This window comes from Halichoeres trimaculatus, unplaced genomic scaffold (assembly GCF_033239565.1).
Source record: "Halichoeres trimaculatus isolate MK-OKI-2021-1 unplaced genomic scaffold, fHalTri1.1 fHalTri1_scaffold_1, whole genome shotgun sequence".
NCBI lineage: Eukaryota > Metazoa > Chordata > Actinopteri > Labriformes > Labridae > Halichoeres > Halichoeres trimaculatus.
The window spans coordinates 26915216-26929641 of NW_027437179.1; the positions used below are offsets into that span (position 1 = coordinate 26915216).

General features: G+C 40.2%; 1 protein-coding gene across 1 annotated transcript in view; it reads right to left on the bottom strand.

Moving 5' to 3' along the window:
• ca16b (carbonic anhydrase XVI b) overlaps positions 1 to 14426 on the bottom strand; it is a 128560-nt gene that overhangs the window by 4243 nt on the left and 109891 nt on the right. The window contains exons 14-27 of the mRNA XM_074666971.1: positions 12355 to 12446; positions 9321 to 9412; positions 8149 to 8245; positions 7948 to 8030; positions 6785 to 6919; positions 6553 to 6687; positions 6118 to 6290; positions 5840 to 5975; positions 4268 to 4414; positions 3784 to 3877; positions 3255 to 3331; positions 2938 to 3066; positions 2666 to 2812; positions 2441 to 2583 (exon numbers count right to left, since the gene is read on the bottom strand). Coding sequence (XP_074523072.1) covers positions 2441 to 2583; positions 2666 to 2812; positions 2938 to 3066; positions 3255 to 3331; positions 3784 to 3877; positions 4268 to 4414; positions 5840 to 5975; positions 6118 to 6290; positions 6553 to 6687; positions 6785 to 6919; positions 7948 to 8030; positions 8149 to 8245; positions 9321 to 9412; positions 12355 to 12446 — 1680 coding nt within the window. The remainder of the gene's footprint in view (positions 1 to 2440; positions 2584 to 2665; positions 2813 to 2937; positions 3067 to 3254; positions 3332 to 3783; positions 3878 to 4267; positions 4415 to 5839; positions 5976 to 6117; positions 6291 to 6552; positions 6688 to 6784; positions 6920 to 7947; positions 8031 to 8148; positions 8246 to 9320; positions 9413 to 12354; positions 12447 to 14426) is intronic.

Here is a 14426-nt window from a genome sequence, read left to right on the forward strand (position 1 = left end):
TTCATGTTGCCTTTGTAATCCTTTGACAAAATCAAAACTTAAGTGTGAGGCTTTTTTTCCACTCAATGGTGTTTGCAAATATTTTCACTCAATAAAAAGTGAAAGAAAGCTTAATCCTGCACGAAAAGACACCTAAAAAATACACTCACCAGCCACTTTACTAGGCACACCTGTCCAACTGCTCATTAACGCAATTTTCTAATCAGCCATGGCAGCAACTCAATGCATTTAGGCATGTAGACAGCGTCAAGACGATCTGCTGCAGTTCAAACCGAGAATCAGAATGGGGAAGAAAGGTGATTTAAGTGCCTTCGAACATGGCATGGTTGTTGATGCCAGACGACAGGTCTGAGTATTTCAGAAACTGTTGATCTACTGAGATTTTCATGCACAACCGTCTCTAGGGTTTACTGAGAATGGTCCGAAAAAGATAAAATATCCAGCGAGCAGCAGATCTGTGGGTGAAAATGCCTTGTTGATGCCAGAGGTCAGAGGAGAATGGCCAGACTGGTTCCTGAGCTGATAGAAAGGCAACAGTAACTCAAATAACCACTCGTTACAACCGAGGTCTGCATGAGAGCATCTCTGAACACACAACACGTACAACCTTGAGGCAGATGGGCTACAGCAGCAGAAGACCACACCGGGGGCCACTCCTGTCAGCTGAGAACAGGAAACTAAGGCTACAATTCACACAGTCATGTCTATCCCTTTATGACCACAGTGTACCCATCTTCTGATGGCTACTTTCAGCAGGATGGTGCACCATGTCACGAACCTGGAATCATCACAGACTGGTTTCTTGAACATGACAATGAGTTCACTAAACTCAAATGGCCTCCACAGTCACCAGATCTCAATCCATTAGAGCACCTTTGGGATGTGGTGGAACGGGAGATTATCATAATGGGTGTGCAGCCAACAAATCTGCAGCAACTGCGTGATGCTATCATGTCAATATGGACCAAACTCTCTGAGAAATGTTTCCAGTACCTTGTTAAATCTATAGCCGCGTTTCCACTAAGCAGACCGGTTCAGTTCATCTCGGTACAGTGCGCATTTTTTGGCCTTTCCACTGACTTATCCTGGGACAGATCCCCAAATAACCGAGACAAGCCTCCCACTTTTTGAGACCCTTTCGTGTGGGTGCCAGACTGAACAGATCCAGTCTTGGAAGGTGGAGCAACACACTGCAGACCATTGATTGGTTAAAAGAATCGTCACTTACCCCGCGACAGCGGCTGTATTTCTCCTGGCCATACACAGACTTCTCTGAAACAAAACTTGATTGCACTTTGTATCAAAGAGCTACATGCCAATCACAAAGAGGACGATATGCTGCATGTCTTCCATCTATGCTCTTTGTGTACTTTATAAACAGGGTACACTGTGTTGCGCTGCTGTCACGCTATTATCTGGGGCTAACAGCTGGGGCTTTCGGCATTCGACTTGCACGCCACCTACCACGAGAGGGCACAGTTTGCTGTGGAAACGCAAATGGGAACGGGCTTAACTGCACCAAACCGTGCCAAACTGTACTGAACCGAACCAGACTGCTTGGTGGAAATGTGGCTTATGCCACTAAGGACTAAGGCAGTTCTGAAGGCACAAGGGGGTCTAGCAAAAGTGTACCTAATGAAGTGGCCAGTGAGTGTAGGTTAGCACAAAAAGTAAGGGAAGAGCAACAGCAGAATAAGATGTTTGGCATTTGAAAAGACGATCTGGCTTATTTTTCATGAGTGGAGGTGACACATTTAGCTCTACAGCTCATCCCATAAATGCATGTTCCTTACAAATGTGGCACCATTTAAAAGTGAACTAAACAGGCTTTCTAACAGTATATGCTTTATTTCCAGAAGCACTGCTAACTTAAAGATTATTCTTGTTTGTAGGTGAAACCAAATCACGTTCTCTTCTGGTGTCAATGGAAGCCTTTTATGGTCCTTCTGAAACTTTGGGTAAAGTTTCAGAAAGACACCCAGCTTTGTGAGATATAAAGTGATACTCAGGATGTGGACTCTCACTTTTTAACTGTTCAGCTGGCTGGTTTTTGACAGGAACAACAGCTGAGGAACAGACATCAGCAGGGAACAACTGGCAAAGTTGTTGTTGCCGTACAGCTGCCTGGTTACTGAGAGATATCAGAGTGGTATTTTATTTATCTTGATGGCTGCCTGCAGATTCTTAGAGCGGGCCAAAGAGCCTTTATATTTAGAGGCTTTTTCCTCCGTCGCTAGAGCAAAAATTCAAGTGCAACAAGAACAAATCAGTTGAACATCTAAGGACTCTTTTGCCACTTCTCAGCCCTTGAAAATCAGACCCTTTCTCTTTGATGCATGCAGGACAATAAGAGCAATCAGTAATCACCAATCAGCAGGATTTGAAAATAAATTGAACTGAGATGACTTTGTGGCTAGAACTGCAAATCTTGAATCCTTACTCATCGTGCACGATGGTGGGGCCGTCTCTGGTCATGGCCTCCTCTTTAATGACACTGATGAGCTCAAAGGTGCTGCTGAGGGGAGCGTCAGGATTCGGCCATTTAGGACACTGAAAGTGTCTCACCTCCAGAACGTAGTCGTCCTGTCACACACAAACATCACAGCATTGTTGAAGCCCTCAGGTAGGAGGGAGCACCATTAGTTGAAAGCAGAGTTTCAGGTACCTGTGTGGCCTCGAGGATGAAGTCGTGGATGATGATCTGCTCCTCGTTGGAGAGGCACAGTCTGTCCTTGCTGATGAGGGTGACAGTGAAGGCGATGCAGTTCATAGCCTCTTCCCGACTTGGCCAGTAAACAAATTCATCCTCCGCCTGCAAAGAAAAACAACAAGTCAGAGAGGGTAACTTTTTTTACATCCAACCCTTTCCTTTTATCCTTGTGTTACTGATTACTCGACTGTCTCCCTCTGTGAGCAGACTACAGAGATATTACTCACCAGTCCCTGGTTGTCAGGCAACATGACGATAATCTGAGCGTTATGGTCCCAGATCATCCGCCAGAAGTCTGTGGTGGTGTGGGGCAAAGGATGCTGGGTAATGATGAACTCATTACTCCTGAAGTAACCCTGAGGTGACAGGAGGGGAGCTGTTAGTCTCACTTAAGCTCAGAGCTCTCATACTCATGAGTGACTGTGAGAGCAGACAACTGGTCGTCTTCCAACAAACTGTCACCGTGAACTGACAAATCTGTCAATAAAGTTCTTTAATGTATTTAAAAAAAACAGAAAGTAGAAACCAGCCAATCACAGCGTACCATTATGTAGGATGCGTTAATGTAATCTGTCCCCTTCATTCCAGGCAGAGTGGTGAGTCCAACTCGTGCTCGCTCGGCTGTGAGTGTGAGACAGAGAGAAGCACTTTAACCCACACTTTATATCACACAGGCTGATAATGCAAACATTCATTACCTCCTAACTGTTGCCATAGCAACAGGTAGGGACAAGTCAGGGGATAGCGAATGTATAGAAAGATTAGCTTAAAGGATTATGGAAATAGATTCTAATTTTGGAGGATGAATTTAGAGACGCAATGTTTTGACTGTGCAATGTTAGAAAATACTGAGGCAGCACTCGATTTATCATGGTTTCAAAAGAGGAGGAAAAGTATCTCGCTAAGAGGAGAGCTGAGGTGTCATTTTTTTCTGGTTTAGCCAAAAAGCCCATGTAGCAGCCTGCTTGTTGCCCCTGAACGCAGCAGCTCTCCATGTTCGCTGTGACCTTGTTCTCTAAAAACCTCTGCTCTGTAGTGAAAAGGCTGTGGAAAGGAAAGGAAAGGATACTCACAAGGAACCACTGAGGAGTTGCGGTTCTTCTCCTTGTTGCTGTCTTTGTGGGCACTAAAACACTCCACAAAGCGACTGTTACACTGAGTCAGCAGCTGGAGAGAAGGAGAGAAAACACAGAGCAGATAATCAGGAAAAAAAAAATCATCAGTTTCAGACAGAATGTGCTGTAGAAGTGTTTGTCAGAGCATGTAAAGCTCAGGAGGAAGTGACATTACGTGCATGCAATTAATTTTTCTCTCCTGATGTTGTAGCCTGATGAAACATTCACCAAGCATTGTGTGAGGTGGCATCAGTGACAGACATGACTTCATTACAGCCAACATCACAGGCTCTACATCTATTCCTATCTGGGTCCTGGAAAGCCAGTGTGCACGTTGTTACCAGCTCCTGATCCAAATGCCGCCTGGACTCCAGCCAGCAGTGTGGCTGCAGATGGTGACAGCTTGTCTAAGCAGAGTCAGACTCCCAGGAGGTTAACTCACCCTGAACTGCTTCTCCAGGTTGGTGCGGCCTGCAGAATTGGGCATGAGGATGCTGTTGACATAACTGTGCAGCTGCCAGGCAGGCACCTCGGTCTCCCTGCTCATGATGTCCTCCATCAGAGCATCGTGGATGAAAACATACTGCTCCTATAGAGGAAGAGTTTATAATCTATCAGACACACGATCATCTGAACAAACAGGCACAATTAGAATCTAGTTTAAACATTGGAATGGATCATTTCACAGTTTCAGCTTTTTCCTAAGTTCTTTTTATGAGATTTTATTTCTTCAGCTTTTTATGACAGCCAATCACAGGCTGTCAGCTGTTTGGCTGACACACAAAGACTGTAATGACAGGTGGCCCTATAAAAAAAAAGACGGCCTGTGGGAACCGTTGTGCTGTGAAATAAAAATAGACGTACAAGAAAAGATCTAGAATCAGTAGGTGGAGAGAAACTCAGTTTAATCATCCACGCAAATGTAGCAGTACCACATGGTGGTAAAAGAAAATCTGTATTTTGGCCTATGCTGAAACACCAGTATTTCTGATAACCAAACCAGCTTTTTTAATAAAGAAACATGATTATGTGCTTTAAAGCATGCATTAATTTTATGTTAAAAGGTAAAGGAATCAATGTTTATTCATAGTGGTTAACACCTACAGTAAAACAAATAGAAGATTAAGATGAAGCAGAAGAAACTGTTTTATAACCAAGTAAAAGCTCCTCACATGAACCTTAAAGAGGGGTTTTAATCTTTCTCGTATCTTAAACATGAACATAAAGTAACAGTGATGGATGTTCATTCTTAATGTGTGCAAATTTTCAAACCACTAATTGTTTATATGTGGTAAAAATCTCTGAATCTGCCTGTAAACTGGTCTTAAAATAACAAGATTTTCGCAAGATCTTCACAAGACTTGCAGAAATGACAAGGTCATCACATCTCCTAACTCATTCATGTCAAGATGGAGGGGCAGGCCTCAAACACTAAGGACGCTCATAGCTTTGTTCCCAACAGGCTTCCAGAGGGCTAGCCAATCAGAGAGAAGGGGGTTTGCGGAGCAGAGAGCTTTAAAGTGACAGCAGCTAAAATGAGGCATTTCAGACAGAGGCTGAAATAAAAGTTTTCTTAAACACCAGTGTGAGGAAAATACGTAGTTTTTGAGATATACAGCATATAAAGCTAATATGAGAGTACCAGAGGTACATTATAAAGCCTACAAAAGCACTATACCCCTTCTTTAAGTTTGAATGTAATTAGGGTAAAGCAAGAAGCTGTCCCTTGACGGACCTAAATGAAAGTGAAGATGAAGCAGAAATAACTTCCACTGAATCAAACACACCACTCTGATCTATGGACTGCATGCATGGACCACATCTGACATTCTAAAGCTGCATCTTTTTGCCTATGTACATTATGATGAGATCATAACAGTACATTATATGTGACCTTTACCTTAGCGATAAGTGCACTAGTTTATTTTACGCCCATCTTTGATTATATTTGACCTTTTGATATGAAAGGCTGCAGCAATTTCACAGCATAAAGAGACCATTCAAAGTTTCTCACCTCCGTCTGAACTAGGTAGTTGCGTTGTGTGCGGATATGTTTGAGAAAATCCAGGACGCTAACTGTGCTTTTGTCCTTGATCTGTTGCAGCATGCTGTCAATGACGATGTAAGTTCCTGTGCGCCCGACCCCGGCACTGAGGAGCAGAACACAAAGCAATATGAGCAGACTGCAGGCCCATAGAGGGAGCTGTAAACCCAATCAGCATATATATGAGACTCCAGCACCCATCAGTTACATAATTATTTAGCCCTGGAGCTCTGCAATAAGAGGCGTACCTGCAGTGCACCAGCACAGGGCCCATGTCTGCAGTGCGAGCTGTTGAGGAGCGTTTGATGAAGGTGAGGACAGGGAGGGTGTACTCTGGGACTCCCATGTCAGGCCACTGAGTGTAGTGAAACTGCACCACAATGCGCTCATTTATCTTCCCTTTGGGGTTCCCCTTCTGACCCTAAAATGCAACAGCAGAGGAGTAAATGGTGAGAACGTAACACACAGACTCAATTCTAAGTCTTTATAAGCTCATACGTTAGAAGATGGTGCTGTGACCCCATATTGCAAATTGCTCAACTGAACTTGTTTACAGTTAGTAAGGACTGAAAAAAACTTCAAACTTAGCAGAAAAACAAGATCAAGTTAAAAATAGAACTTATTAAAGAAAATTAATGATAAAGATGATTTTCATTCAAGACATAAGTTTGTCTCTTCCGTACCTTCTTAACTTTTGTGTTCCTTATATGGAATCTCCTCAGTGTGTAGCAAGCGTGCACTTTGGTGCTTTTCAGGGTAACCACAATGTTCCCATACTGTTCGCTGTTCTCTGTGGGCCAGTACTGGTCACATTTTCTCTGAAGGACACAAACACATTCACTGATAAACTACATCTGAAACACAACTATCTATCCTTTGAATGTCTACATTTATGTATGAATGGGATGAACTTACTCTCCCTTTCTCCACAAGGTTTGTTATCATGACGATGATTCCAGTGTTCTGTTCCCACACCATTCTCCAGAAGTCCTCGAATGTGGACTTTAGAGGACCTTGAGCAGCTATGTACGCTCTGGGACAGTTATAGCCCTGAAAAGATATATACCATGAACCAATGCTATATAAAACTACCTCCCTTCAAAAGTCTGTCTGCAGGAAAGTTTTCAGATTGTTGTTTCGATCGTAATATCCTTATCAAATATATCAGCATGTATTGCAGAGGATACAGTTTTATTTTCACAGCAGAGGTTTTTGCAGTTCTGACTTTAAAGTAAGTTTTCTGACTTTACCAAGAAATTTGGTCCCAGAGAACATTGATTTTTTTCCTCTGAATTCTAAGCTCAAAGTTAAAACTTTGAAATAAAACTGAGAATTCAGACTCTTACCTCTGAGTTTTGACTTCAATCTCACAATCAAATTTCAATCTCAGAAATTCTGAATTTCAAGAATTTTGAACTTCTTGACTTCTTTCCTTGAGGAAGTCTACTTAGACTTCCGAAATGAATGTCATAATTTAAAGTTTTTTTTTCCATCTCAAATTCTGAGGAAAAGAGGCTCAATTTTGACTTTAGTTCAAACATATTGTGACTACAATTTTAAGTTCTGTTTTAATATTATTCTTTACTTAAGAGTTTTTGCTGCAATCTCAGTTTTCTGACTCCTTTTCATCAAATTCAGAAATCAAGTAGGACTTCTTTTGTGGAATTCTGAGAAAACATATCACCATAAGATTGGAATTCTGACTATTTTATAAGCCAGTATTTTTTTCTTAGAATTTTAATGTGATCTCAAAGTCCTGAGGATAAAGAAAAAAGCTGACTACAAATTGTTAATTCTGAATTCAACTTAAAAATTCTATTTTTTTTTTTTTCTGTCGATTTTACTTTTATCTCTTAATTGAGTCAATTATGTTTTTTTTTCTTTTTTTTCTTCAACTGGCTTAACCTGAAGAATTTTTTTCAGAGGCCCCAATCCTTTTCTGTACAGAATGGCTCTTGTACTGTTTAAACATTTACTGTTGCATTCAGGCTAATGTCTACTACTGCCACAATGTTTCAAACAAAAGCCAAGCCCAGCATAAAACACAGGGAAAAAAAGAGGTGTTCAGTAAAACTCACATCCACATAGTTGGCGTTGATGTAATCTGAGTGCTTGGCGTCTTTCCCGGCCAGAGCTCGGAGTTTCACCCTGCTGTGGTCGTCTAAAGAACACATCCGTTTATTTATGTGTGAATTATAAAAGGATAAAAGCATGCTATGAAAACCAGCATTAATTCTCACAGCAGGAGATATCTTAATCAGATTATACGGCTGACTCACAGGCCACAATGTTGATGTATCTGTTTTTGTGCTTGTTGTCAGGATGATTGGAATGTTCTGCTGTGATTTTCAGGTCTGCTGTGGAGCGTTGGACCTCCTGCAGAGAAACAGAATAAAAAGATTGATTTTAGTTAAAAAGGTGAGACAATAATATATATTTTTTCTCCCTGAGGAAGTATGGCTTAAAGTGATCCTGTTGTAACGTCCACTCTCTGCAAGTAATGCTCCTTAGAATTTACTTCCACCATACTATTGGTCTGTAAAGAGACCTAAAGTCTAAACACAATCTCTGGCACCAAGCCCTACCTAAACACACAACAATGAATTCTGACACAGCTTTGTCTTGGTGTGTTAGAAAATTACACAAACGAGCTCCACACCAAATGACCCCAATTAGAAGGAACCCTCTGGGGATGAAGCGTTTGCCTCTTTCCCTAACCTGGTTACACGCAGAATGTGTTCCCTTCCACTCGACCAGCAGACAGACCTTCTCTAATTAACCTCCTCTTCTCTCTTGATCTTTCTCTCCGTCTTTCTCTCACCCATCTGTTCAGGAATGAGCAACTCTGCACAGACGCGTGCATAGAAATACCTCTATCCACTGTTAAGGTTCACAGTAGAAGGGGAAGTCAACTGTGCTGAATAGTAATAAGTTTCTAACTCCACAGAAAAAGTTCTTTTCTACACTCAGCAATCTTCAGGGGTTGTATGTATAAAAATCCCTTGTAATGTTTGTGTTTAGTTCACCTCGTTTGAGGCAGGGCTTGAAAGCTGTAATTGAAACTTGACAAGAGGTCTAAGACGGCTTGAAAAAGAGGATGTTGGTTTGCATATAACGTGACTGTGCTGTGAAAAAAAAAAACAAGAACATGTACTGGATTCTAATTAAAAAAAATAAGCAAAGTCCAACCTCGTGAAATTTTAACATTGACAGTGACAAATCATCCCTGCCCTTTCTTTCTAAACTCCATTTTCCCTCTTTGTGTTTTTTTTACAGAGAATCTGAACATAAAACCAGAGGAAACAAACAAAAACATTTCTGTTTGTATCTTTCTTTCTGTTACAAGAACCTGCTAAACCCATCTCTGGTGTAAAAGCACCATTTGTTGGATAGCAAAAGGTCAACAATGCTCCAAAGTGAATCATCACTAAAGTAGGTGATGAAAGTGTACCTCAAACTCTTCAGAAAAACCCTGCAGGTTGTTCTTGTAGAGCTCCATGATGTGTTTTACAAAGTGCTTCACGGGGATGGCCTCCATGTCATCTGCAGGGAGAGAGACACAAACGTTAGAAAAGGTGGGCAGTGGGCACTGCTTTCTGTTGTGTGTGTGTGTGTGTATCATATGGCCTTGTGTCTGAGGAGGTGTGTAAAGCAATGAGAGCTGGCAGATCTCACCTATAAAAACTATCATTTTTAAATGTAGCTATCATAGAAACAGGAAGGAAATGTTAAGCTGTGACTAACAACACTTTTAAAAATGTCTTTATTTACAGCCAACAAAATGTATCAAGCTGTTTTTCTAAGGATGCTTAAAATCCCTGATGATTGTAGATACTTCCAGGCAACAGATCAATTTACAGATGAATGAGGTTTAAATCAGAAACACTGAAAACTTGTCTATAAATGCGTCACATTGATTGAATAAAGAGGGAGTATTGCACTTTTTTTTTTTTAGGTTTTATACTGTCCCTCTGGTACACCTGTTGTAGTAATCCCATTTCCCTTTGACAATGACACCTAAAAGAAAAAATAAATTAAAAAAAATAAAAACTATTTCCTTTATTTCATTGCAGATAACATCAAATGTATTGTGCAGATTTCGGATGTCCAACTAACAACTGGTATTGCAACTTTACAAAAAAAAGGGACAGGAAAAAAGAAAAGGAAGAAATAACAAAAGCACATGTTTTGCTATTTTACCAGACTACTCTGTTTTACAAATGCAAAGAGTTAGTACTTTAAGCATTTAGAGAAGGGAGCATCTGTCTCCTCTGAGCCAAATCAGCCTCAAATCACACATGAGGGATTTTTTTGATAAGGCTGGTCACCATCACAGTGAGACAATAGAGCAAGGGACCCAGCTGCCATCACTGCTGATAGTGGCCAATATCTTAACTCAGGCAGCCTGGCAGCTGGGGCCTTTAGGGCTCTTATTTGCCTCAGTGGTTACAGCATAAAGGTGAGTTCTGCCTGGCAAATCAGTCCATCTATCAAAATGTCTTTCCTGTATAAGTATGCAGGGACCTTTATAAGGCTAACCAGTTCATCAGGATGGTACTCTGTGATTTGTGGCTTAGGAAGCTGTGCATGAATAAAAGTGTGTCTGATTAGGGCCTTTTCCATTCCTGTTAGGATATAAAACCATGTGGAACTATTTTTATCTGTAATATGGATATCCTGAACAATTACAAAAGTGATGGGTCAAATACCTACAAAAGCATTCAAGAAGCACTCAACATTCAGATCACATAAGCCACTCTAATAGTATTTTCAAATTAAACAAGAAAAAACCCTTCAACACTAGTCCAGTGGCTATGAAAAAATATGTGAGATTTCTTTGTAGGTAAGAGAAAAGAAGCAAAGGGAAGAGAGTAAAGAAAGTCGAGAGGAAGAAATAAAAGGATAAAGGCAGAAAAAGACAAACAATAAAAGTTTGATTAATGTAAAGTCAATACTGGCCTCAGCCTTGCTCCTTAACTGTGATATCACAGCCTTGAAATGTCCCTGAGCTTTAAGCCACTGTGAAAGTAAAGTCTGATATCGACTAGCTGCCACAGCGCTGCTGCTCGGGACATTAAAGGGCTACAATAATGCGGTCACACAACTCCTAGAGGAGGTGCTCCCACAGTAATTTCACATGTTAATGAACAGAAACTGTGCTAATGAAGCTGTGAGGTAAAAGAGAAAAGCATTTGAAGCTGCTAATTGTGGCCTGAGGATAAGTGCAGTATCAGCAGACATTTATCACTTCAAGTCAGATTCCATTGGTTAGCTGTGAGAGTTTCACAGCACTCAGTCTGAAGATAGAAATTTAAGTTTGTTACATTTTTGCTGTGTAAGCAAGGTGCACCATCAACAAAACAATTATCAATCATCTTAATCGTCTTGATTTCAACTGCTCATCCTTTGGGTTGTCTTTTTAGCCATTATACTTCATTGACAGCGTACTGCTTCAACTTTTCTTTAAACACTTGAAGTTAGCTATTTCTATTGCCTTAAATATATGAACAATGTTACAACTTGCTTCAAGCTAACTATTTAAACCAGCAACACACTACTTCAATCTAACTTTTTAAATCAGTAACATATCACTTCAAGGTTACATTTCAAGGCAGTAACACATCACTTAAAACTATTTATAGCAGTAACACATTACTTCTAGCTATCTTCTTAATATAGGAGTACATTACTTTAAGCTAACTGTTTAAAGCAGTAACACATCACTTCAAGCTAACATTTTAAGGCAGTAACACATCACTTAAAACTAACTATTTAAAGCAGTGCATTACTTCAAGCTAACTGCTCAAAGCAGAAACACATTAATTTAAGCTAACTGTTTAAAGCAGAAACACATTAATTTAAGCTAACTGTTTAAAGTAAAACACATTACTTTAAGTTAACTATTTAAAACAGTAACACATCACTTCAAGCTAACATTCTAAGGCAGTAACACATCACTTAAAACTAACTATTTAGAGCAGTAATATTACTTCAGGCTATCTTTTTTTTTATAAATCAGCACATTACTTTAAGCTAACTGCTTAAAGTAGAAACACATTGATTTAAGCTAACTATTTAAAGCAGCAACATATTACTTTAAGCTAACATTTTTAGGCAGTAACACATTACTTCAAGCTAAATTTCAGATACATTGGTACATTAATTTAAGCTAAGTATTAATACTTTTTTTATTTTAGTGAAAGATAACTACACAAACTGTCTCCTAGTTTTAAAATGTAGCTTATTATAACACATTATTCTTAGCTATCTCTTTTTTTACATAACTTTATAAACTCATTAACATCACTAAAAGCTTGATTTAAGTGTTTACATATTCCTGAAAACTGTTTAAAATGTTTTTTTTTTGTTGTTTTAACAATCTGAATTCTTTAACTGTTGTTTTTTCCTCTCTTATAATTATAACTTTGCAAATTCTCCACTAATCCCCCATCTTTTTAAGATACATGTAGGAACTTCTGGCCCACCTGGTATAGGGATGACTGGTATGTTCTCATTGGCCACCACTCGTGGAGAGCTGCTCTCCTCCACATAGAAGTGAGCTGTCTGGAAGAATCTCCTGCAGGGACACAGAGAGCAGTGAAGTTGGATGCCACAGGAAACTCTATTAGGGAGTCGTTATCCTATTGCAGTCAGATCCGGTCTGTCAACATCAGCAAGCAAGAAGTTTAATAGAGTGACACAGGATTGGCAGGAAAGTGCTAATGAAAACCTCAGAGTGGTTGGGACACAGCTGATCGCACACAGATAGTCTGGTCTGCTCCTGGAAACAGACAGAGCTGACTGCTGGGAACAGGTAAACAACTCGCTGCGACTCAAAGCGCAGAGCCAAATTTAGCTCTTCATTCAAACCGAACACAACTAATCCAAACAGAGATTCTCTCCACAGGGTGACACACACCACTTTCAAGAAGTCCCATTCCTACATGAGGACAACAAATTCGAGTTAAAATGTAGATCTTCTGAAGAAAGTGAGCGACTGCTGCCAGCTGCTTCCCCTTATACACATGTCCTTACATAAACTTTTCACGAGTTTATTTGCCATGAAATAAGGAAACTCTTGACATTTATCAATCCTGTTATTTAAAAAGATGCAATATTGTAACTCTATTAGAGAATGTCTTTAAGGTTTTCCTCAGTGCAGGTTGAAGATAATTCAAATCCTGTCAAACCTAGCAGATAATTCTAGTTAAGACACCCTTTAAACAAAACAGTTAACTTTTCTCATAAACGACTAATCTAAACACAAAAGAACAAAAAATAATTCAACAATTAAGTAAAAAATAATAAATTAAAAGAACCCCAATGCAGGTGAGGAATCTCTGAGGTCCTGAACACCTTTACACATCCGCCACCCCCCCTCCCTCACATGCTCTCTTGCAGTTTAAACTAATATATAAGATATAAGATATAAGATATAAGACACCCATGTTCCTGCCCAATAACAGCACCCCCCCAAGTTTTATCCTACCTGTACTTTATGCAGAGGAGTGAGCAGATGCTTGTCATTCTTTAAGAGAGATGAAACAAAAATAAAAAAAGACTGCACTGCATATAAAAGATAAGGAAAAACAGGAGTGGGGGAAAGAGAGAGGGAGGGAGATAGAGGAAGAAAAGGAGGGATTGAAAACAAAAAAAGGAGGAGTGTCTCCTTTTCCAGCTTACGTCATAGCCTCCTGATCTAATGACCCCCCTTGGGTGCAGATGTGTTGCAGCTAACTAAGCAGCACAGTTGACACCTCCTCCCTGAGTCTGCTCCAAGGTCCCATATGTCCCATACTTAAGGGAATAGGAACAGGGGTGGAATAAGCTAAGCGAATGGATGTTGGTTACAAAAAAACACAGACAGAAGAAACTTCCCATTTAATGTCAACATCAGCATCACTAACACAAAATGGATTTTTTTTCTCCACTGAGCATCTGTGAGTTTTTCCTCAAGCACTTCGGGACTCAGAGACTTCCAGATGTGGGCTGTAAAGTCAGCAATTAATTCTGACTCATAACCTAACATTAACTAAGAGAACTAACAAGCTGCACAAGAGAAGGGGTAATAAACTTTAGAGACAGTCTACACATCACGTCTCGAAAATAAACATGTCCAAATAAAAAAGATTCTGATATTAAGTTGTTAATGACTAAAAACATCTGTGAGAAAAGGAACTTGCAAGCCTTAATAGTAGAGCTGTCAACAACAGAGGGTCTGTGGAGCATGAAGACTAAAGAGAGTGTGAATGGCTTGATTTCATCTCTCATCACGGTCTTTCCCCCGGGGGAAGCAGGCATTGTCTGTGAACTGTCAAGAGATGTCACAACAACAGCTGTGAGCGGCTATTTCTAATCTCAGAGCTGCCCTGCTCCTCCACTGAAATACTACAACTCTCCAGTGGCGTTTTCTCCCGGAGGCCAAGGGAAGCCATGCTTCCTCTCTTTTTTTAGACTGTAGCTGTGATTTAATGAAAATATTCATTTTTAACAGTTTCGATACTCCTTCTGTGTTTTGTCACCGTCATCTCTTCCTTATTCCTCTCCTCTAGTTATT